Source organism: Nicotiana sylvestris, chromosome 8, assembly GCF_000393655.2.
Source record: "Nicotiana sylvestris chromosome 8, ASM39365v2, whole genome shotgun sequence".
Taxonomy (NCBI): domain Eukaryota; kingdom Viridiplantae; phylum Streptophyta; class Magnoliopsida; order Solanales; family Solanaceae; genus Nicotiana; species Nicotiana sylvestris.
Genome location: NC_091064.1, coordinates 32405361 through 32413960, shown reverse-complemented (window position 1 = coordinate 32413960; position 8600 = coordinate 32405361). Strand labels below are relative to the sequence as shown.

Below are 8600 nucleotides of genomic sequence, written 5' to 3'. Positions count from 1 at the left end.
TCGCAAAAGCTACAAAAACTTCAAAAGTCTCATATTTTGTTCTAAGGAACAGAATCCAAGTGAAACTGGAATAGTGTTCCACTATCACAAAAATGTATCTTTTTCCTCCCCTGCTTTGCACTCTCATAGGACTACATAGATCCATATGAAGGAGATCAAGTGGTTTTGAGGTGCTGACATCCTTCTTTGGATTGAATGAGTATTTCACATGCTTTCCTTTGGCGCAGGCATCACAAACTTTGTGCTCCATGAACTTTGACTTGGGTAGACCACGAACCAGGTCCTTCTAAACTAGCTTATTCAGTAGAGAGAAGCTTGCATGCCCTAGTCTTCTGTGCCACAGTTTAGCATAATCATCAACTGCTTTCAAGCAACTCAGATCACCACTTTGTAGGGACTCAAAATCAGCAATGTAGATATTCTTGTATCTTTTGGCCACAAGTACCACTTCGCCAGTTACTAGATTTGTAACTGTGCATATCTTTGACAAGAACTCCACCTTGTTTCCTTTATCACATAATTTAGAAACACTCAAGAGATTGTACTTAAGACCATTGACATAGTACACATTCTCAATTGAGTGAGTGAGTGATTTCCCAATCTTTCTAACTCCAAGAATGTACCCCTTTTTCCCTTTACCAAAGGATACACTCCCTCTTTATAGGGCTTTTAGTGAAAGAAAGTCCATGGTATTCCCAGTCATGTGCTTTGAGCATCCACTATCCATGAACCATTGTTGACTGCTTCCTTTCACTATTCCCTGCACAAGGAGATCACGGGTTAGATTTAGGAACCCAAGAAAGTTTGGGTCCTTTGCAATAAACAAGAGGATGAATAAGTGCTTTTCTAGTCAATGCAGGTAACATGCGCTTTTTATGGGTGGCACCTGGTCCTCTTTCAGTAGTTACTCTCTTTGCATAAACTTTGTTTTTCTTAAGAGACTGAACCCTGGCTTGGAAATTTTCTTTGAAATGCCCATTGTTCCCATGGTGGGTATACAGCCAATTATCACGTACAATAACATACTTGCTATGAGGGTTATAAGGATTTCTCTCCCTTTGAAACCCTATTCCCTGCATGTTTCCACCATTGTTAACGTACATGACCGTAATAGCATCCGAGGACCAGGTCCACTTAAGAGACTTCTCAAGATCATTTTTTACTCTTTCTAATTCTATTTGAAGTTGTCTAGTTTTCTCAAGTTCGACACATAAACTAGTTTTTACAGCATTTAACTCGTTTTCAAGCCTAATATGTGCTTCACTAGCAACTTCTTTTCCTTTCTCAGAATTTCCAGGCCTACATTATGCTTTGAGCTCCTCTATTGTTTCCTTCAAGAATATAATCACAACTAAGAGGTCATCTCTTTCTTGCTCTAAGGAATCAACTTTCTCTAATAAGTCATTCTTTTCTTTACTGAAATTTTCAATGGTTTCTTTTAAGTCAACAACTACTACCATCAAATAGTCTCTTTCATGTTCTACACTAGCAACTTTCTCAGTTAGAACCTCCTTTTCATTTTCCAGATTACCTATGGTTTCCTTCAGATCAACCACACAAACTACCAGGTCATCTCTAGTCTGTTCAGCATCTCCTAACTCTATGGTTAAGGCATCCTTATCGTCTACACGACTATGATAGGCATCAATTAATACATTTGCTAATGACATGAGTTTCTTAGGAGAGTAGGATTTAAGATTTCTCTAAACATCCCTGAAATTTACCTTATCATTGTCATCATCTTCATCATTGTCTGACTGAGCCATCAAAGCAAATATTGAATCATATTCTTTTGCTTCACATTCAATGGCCATCATAGAACTATCACCTGCATCATTTTCTTTTTCAGACTCACTAGAGGAATCTCCCTATGCTGAAAGAGCTTGCTTTACAACATTGTCAGGGGCGTTCTTTCTTTTGAAGAATTTATTAGGAGTCGGATTCCTCTTGGATGTTTTATCAGAGTTGTAGTTGAAGTGTTCCTGCTTTAGGAGAGGGCAATACTTGATGAAATGCCCTGGCTTTCCCCATTTATGATAGAGTCATAATTCCTTGGTTTGCTGGAATTGCCTCTCTTTGGTATGCCTCCATTCCTTCGGACCATCCTCTGAAACCTTCTGGTTAGGTAAGCCATGTCACTATCCTCCTCACTTGAGTCATTATTTTTAGCTTTGAGTACCAGGTTCTTTTCCTTCATTGGTTCTCTTCTTTCACTGTCCTTCTTCTTTTTCATTTTGTAGGTTTTCAGATTTCTAACTAGTTCATCTATAGTTAGGGCATGCAGATCCTTTGCTTCAGTAATGGAATTCACTTTACTCTCCCATGAATTGAGTGAAAAAACTGATAATTTTCCTCATGAGCTTGTTTCTATGAATGATTTCACCAAGGGAGTGTAGCTCATTTATGATAGACGTGAATCATGTGTGCATTTCTTGAATGGATTCATCGTCCTTCATTCTGAAGAGCTCATACTCAGTGGTGAGCATATCAATCTTAGATTGTTTTACTTGAGTGGTTTCTTCATGTGCTCCATGTAAAGCTTCCCATATTTCCTTGGCAGATTGATAGGATGAGATCATGTTGTATTCATTAGGTCCTATGCCACACACCAAAATTTTCTTGGCACAAAAGGTTTTCTCCATATCTTTCCTATCTGCATCGTTGTATTCTTTCCTGGTTTTTGGCATTGTCTTTGGAAGGTCTCCGACCTTTGTTGGGACATAAGGACCATAATAACATCCCACAATTCAAAATCTTCTGCCATAATGAAGTCATGCTACCACCACCCATAGTATTGCCTATTGAACCTGGGTGGTCTGTAGGTAGAGTGACCCTCTTCGAAATTTGGTGGAGCATCCATAAGGATCCTTTCTAGGTGTTAACCTGATAGAAAGAACCCGCTCTGATAAAAATTGATAGAATATATGAGTCCACCAAACTATATAGAGACCAAGTCTATATAGGTTTCCACATATAATGCTAATGCAAAAGTAAGTAAATGGAACATGGAACTTTTATGTGGAAAAATACATGCTCAGGGGGATAAAAAACCACGACCTACACTGGTAGGATTTCAACTTCACTATGAGAAAACTTTAGATTACAACCTATGCAATCTAGGAATTAAACTCTTAATCCCTCACTAACTTTTAATACACCTATTATAAGCCACTTTGCAATACAACTATTACAAAGACTTCAACTCATGACTAACTCTAGTCACGACACAAACACTGAAGGTTTATGGTTTACAAGAGGTTCCTAATTAAAGCTTCTAGATAAGCAAAGTAGGAATTACATTGAAAAACAATTACAAAGTTACAACTCAACTAAGGACATATAAGAGACTCGCTATATGAACTGGTCTGCAGTAGTGTTGTACTTTGTTCTTGATGCACTTGCGAATTGAATGCTTGATAGAATAACGGTTGGAGTGCTTGAATGAATTCTCAAGTGTTCAAGTGATGTTTTGTTGTAATACTCTTTGTTAATACAACTTGGATGACATCGCTTGAATGATGTAATCACTTGGTTGGTCAATGGGGAGTGACTGTTGTACTGTGTTGCACTGTTTGCATGTACAATGCAGACAGTGCAGTAGGCAATCACTTTCCAGCTGTAGATAGTTGACTTCATACTGCCGTCAGGGAAACCCAAAGGGATCAGGTCCCTATGTTGATTTTTTATCTTTTGAAGCCATAACAACTCATAATAGCTTGAGTCTATTGATTGACTTGCGTACCAAGTGTGTCAAGTCCCTTATCTGGTTCTTTGATAGTAAGTTTGTTAGATCATCAAAACAAAAAGCTAAGGTATTGTAAACCCATCACAACTATACTCACCTCTACGGGTCCTCAGACAATTTGGTATGATCTAAGATGGGCCCCTATGGACAAGGACAGTGTTGAACGAGGATGACAACAATGGCCAGATCCCAATTCCTAGGACAAGGAAACTACAAGAGGAGTGGAATGACCTAGTAACTATGCTTATGGGTCAAAATTCATGGTGCACCCCCGAGTAATATGTCTGCATTAATGAAGAAGAAGAACTAGCTCACCCGAGCAGAGAAGGTATATCTTGGTTAGAGGATATGGTGGTTTCTTTATAGATTTACCATGAGATCCTGCCATACTATCTTGTGACCACATCAATGCATCGTCAGGTGGTTTTGGGATCTATTGACCATATGTTGCCACCAGATGAAGAGGATGATGGAGGTAGTAGATGCATCCAGATAGAGTCAAGCATAGAACCAAAAGAAGATCCGGAGGACGAGTCTAAATTCAACGATGACGAGGAAGAGTATGAGGAAGACCTAGAGGAGGATCCGGAAAATGAGCCAAAAGAAGAAAAGGGCACAGGAAGCAACTCAGGTGATGGTAATTAGAATTGATTGATTTCCCCTCATTTTCCCACTTTGTACCCCTATTTCCAGTTCTCTCTTTTACTTTCCAAAAGGGCGAATTGTCTAAGCTCATGCAACTTTGTGATGTAACCATTGTTCCCGCTTGTATCAGTCAAAATTATCAATGAAAATAAAATTGCTTCTAATCTAAATATGTCAAGTAAAAATGTCTGCCAAACATCCACGAATTTGGCCTACCTCCGACAATGAGAGGTCCCTACGAATTTTAGGAATGCGTTTGCAGTAATGCACAAATTATTTGCTCTATGTGATTTCCTACCTGCATAAATGAAGAAACTGACTCTTGCTCTTTTTCTTTTCTTTCCTCTTATTTTTCTTTTACTTTATTATTACCCCCTGAGAAGAAAAGAAAGTTGGTTTGCGTCGACCAAAACTAGCAAAGACACCATACAATCTAAGGTCTAAGGGAAAGATACCAGTCGTAGAAGACCCAACTAAACATGCTCTGGTCGTAGACGATAGCCCAAGGTGATCTAGGGAAAAGGACAGCACTAGGAATGATGATCATGTGGCCAGAATGGCCCAAGAAATGGAATCCTTAAGATAAGAGTTACAACATATCAGAGAATTGGCGCACCTGGCCGTGACAACACTCCCTCAACTACACAGATTTCCTTCTTTGGATTCACTTCCATATCATTTTCCTTCAACACCGTGCCAAAATAACAACACTCCAAACTCAACCCCCACCACTCAAATCATACCTCCAGTAGCACCCGCTAACCCGCCAAACCCTCCTATGCACACGCCCTACGTACCACAATATCCTCAGACATTACAAAACCTGCCTATTACCACTAACCAGCACATACATATGGCATATGCCGCTACTCATGAGCAGTACAATCCCCCTATATATATCATTACCAAACCTACCTTTACAACACCCATTACGGTTAAGGTGCCATATGAGATCGATCAATATGCCGAGATAGAGAGAGGCCAAGCATAAGGAAGAAGAGTCGATATCTGATCAGTTGCAAATGTTGAGAAGGCAAATGAAGAGGCTCCAAGTTTCCCGAGAAAGTGAAAGCCTGGACTATGATAACCTATGTATTCACCCATATGTGGATATGCCAGCAGGGTACAAACCCCCAAAGTTTGACACGTTCGATGGGATGGGGGACCCTCACGCACTTCTAAGGGCTTATTGTGACAAGTTGGTCGGAGTGGGAAGAAATGAGAAACTGAGGATGAAATTGTTTGTAAGGAGTTTGAAAAGAGAAGCACACCTGATCGGTTCATTTAAGGTAGGCCAAGGAATTCCATGTAAGAATGAGGGCCTTTGATAGTTCATAGAAGGATGTTCTTGGAGAAATTATCTAGCTTTGCAAATTGGGTCGGTCGAATTTCCAGTATTATTTCAAGTGATGGACATCTCCTCTTCTTACAATTTGCTGTTAGGCAGGCCCTGGATACATACGACAGGGGTCGTACCGTATACCTTGCACCAATGCATAAAATTCGAGTGGGGATGCCAGGAGATCGTGGTCCACGGAAAGTGGGGTCACTCTTCCTCCTTGGAGTATGTTTTCCCATTCATTGAGGGACTAGACATAGTCGCCTTCCATGCTGTAGAAATCATGCAGACTACTGTAGAGGAGAAGACTGAACAGAACCTGGGAATGCAATTGCCGTACAGATCCAAGATGGCCATGAGGGAAATGATGAAATATGGATATAGGCCAGGAACAGGGTTGGGAGCCAAGTCAGATGGGATCAAAGAACCAATTGAACACAATGGGTAGAAAGGAAGGGATGGCATAGGATATCAGCCTCCAGAAGGGAAAACTCGCACTGTTAGCTTCAGGAAAAAGGATTTTGTGCCAGAGCATGTTTCTGGACCAGGACAGAGTTCAACGCCTGAAGATGATATCATCGACGGGATGGGAAAGATGTTAATGAATATGATTGAAGAATATCGTGAAGGAATTGAAATCAGGACACTGACTATTAGGGATGCCGAACCAGGGGAAGAGCTGCAGAATTGGAAAGCCAATCTATCTTTGGCTCGCGGGAGTCTTGGTAGTATGAAACTGTAAAAGTTTTCTTTTGAAAAGAGCACGGTCAATTGAGCCTCATACCATGTTTGTACCTTTTTGTCATTTGCCTCTTGTGAACGCTTAAGACACTCCCCTATTGATGAAATAAAAAGAATCTTTTTCCTAAATATCGTAATTTATTTTACTGCTTTATTTATACCTAGATTTTCTTTTCAGTAATCAAACCAATTAAAAACCACATTCCGCGATTATGACATGTAACGAAACCACTAAGCACAACAATTCGGATTACGAGGAATATGACGAGAGAATGATGCCAGACAATCTTCCGCAGGAAATCGAACAGATGGAGAGTTATAAGAAGCCCAACCTCAATGAAATAGAAGTAGTCAATCTTGGAAGCAAAGAAGACGTGAAAGAAACTAGAATCAGCATTATCCTAGAAGCCGAGCAAAAGGAAAAAATGATTGAGCTCCTCTAACAGTATGTCGATGTGTTCGCATGTTCCTACGACGACATGCAAGGAATAAGCACCGATATTGTCTCACATTGACTACCCACTAACCCTACCAGACCTCCGATCAAGCAGAAGCCCAGGAAATTCAAACTTGATTTAAGTCTGGGGATAAAAGAAAATGTGACCAAACAAATAGAAGCAAATGTGGTGAGGGTCACAATCTATCCAAGCTGGTTGGCCAACATCGTCCTAGCACCCAAAAAGGACGGAAAGATCAAAATATGTGTGGATTACCGAGATCTCAAAAAATTAGTCCAAAGGACGATTTCCCTTTGCCAAATATCCACATTCTCATCCACAACTGTGCGAATCATGAACTGCAGTCGTTTGTAGGTTATTTTGCTGGATATCACCAAATCCTAATGCACGAGGAAGATGCAGATAAGACAGCTTTCACCACTGCTTAGGAGTATACTGTTATAGGGTTATGCCTTTCGGTCTCAATAATGCCGACACCACCTATATGAGGGCCATGACATCCCTCTTTCACAACATGATTCATAAGAAGATCGAAGTGTATGTGGATGATGACATCATAAAATCTCGAAAGAGTTCAGAGCACTTGGACGACTTGAGGAAATTTTTCAAACGTCTGCAAGGTATAGTTTGAAGTTGAATCCAACAAAGTGCGCGTTCGGAGTCCCTATTGGAAAACTATTGGGTTTTATTATAAGCAGGAAAGGGATAGAACTGGACCCATCAAAAATCAAAGCCATCCAGGAATTACCACCACTAAAGAGCAAGAAAGATGTCATGAGTTTCTTGAGAGGATTACATCAGTCTCTTCATAGCCCATTCCAAGGTAACTTGCGAGCCCATTTTTAAGCTGCTAAAGAAGGATGCTGCTACGAAATGGATGGGTGAGTGCTAGAAAGCCTTCGATAGAATCAAAGAGTAACTTTCAAACCTGCCAGTGTTGGTTATCCCTGAACCAGGGAAACCATTGTTGCTCTATTTGTCACTCTTGGACAATGCCTTTGGCCGTGTGTTAGGGCAATATGACGAAACTAGGAGAAAAGAGTAGGACATCTACTGCTTAAGCAAGAAGTTCACACTGTGCGAGGCCAAGTACACTTTCATAGAGCACACTTGTTGTTCTCGGATCTGGATTGCTCAGAAGCTAAGGCATTACATGTCAGCATACACCACACATTTGATATCTCGGCTCGACCCGCTCAAGTACATTTTTCAGAAGCCAATGCCTACCGGAAAGCTAGCTAAATAGCAAATTCTCCTCTGTTAATTTAACATTGTGTACATAACTCAGAAGGCTATCAAAGGACAAGCTTTAGTAGACCACCTCATCGAGAATCCAGTAGATGGAGATTACGAGTCACTTACCACGTATTTCCCCGATGAAGAAGTACTATTTGCCGGGGAAGATATTGTAAAAGTATACCCTGGGTGGATGATGTTTTTCGATGGAGCAGCAAACTTCAAAGGAGTCGGGATTGGGGCAGTCCTTATTTCAGAATCTGGACAACACTATCCAGCATCGGCAAAGATATGATTCTCTTATACTACTAATATGGCTGAATATGAGGCACTCATCCGGGGAATCAGAATGGTAATCGGCATGAACATCAAAGAACCTTTGGTCATAGGAGATTCCGATTTGTTGATCCATCAAGTCCAAGGAGAATGGTCAACC

The 8600-nt window shown here is 40.5% G+C and overlaps 1 protein-coding gene across 1 annotated transcript; it reads right to left on the bottom strand.

Moving 5' to 3' along the window:
- Positions 1 to 1304: 1304 nt before the first annotated feature.
- Positions 1305 to 2233, bottom strand: LOC138874885 (autophagy-related protein 23-like). The gene is made up of 3 exons (XM_070153672.1): positions 2005 to 2233; positions 1725 to 1828; positions 1305 to 1676 (listed from the first exon to the last, which is right to left on the bottom strand). The coding sequence occupies exons 1-3, from the start codon at positions 2231 to 2233 to the stop codon at positions 1305 to 1307; spliced, it is 705 nt and encodes a 234-aa protein (XP_070009773.1).
- Positions 2234 to 8600: the final 6367 nt, after the last annotated feature.

Excerpts from the sequence above, each read along its gene's own strand:
- LOC138874885 (XM_070153672.1), bottom strand. The coding sequence starts at position 2,233 with ATGAAAAAGAAGAAGGACAGTGAAAGAAGAGAACCAATGAAGGAAAAG. Across the intron at positions 1,829-2,004 it reads AAGCCAGGGCATTTCATCAA|GTGATAGTTCTATGATGGCC; the intron begins GTATTGCCCTCT and ends AAAATGATGCAG. Across the intron at positions 1,677-1,724 it reads AAGATGATGACAATGATAAG|AAACTCATGTCATTAGCAAA; the intron begins GTAAATTTCAGG and ends TACTCTCCTAAG.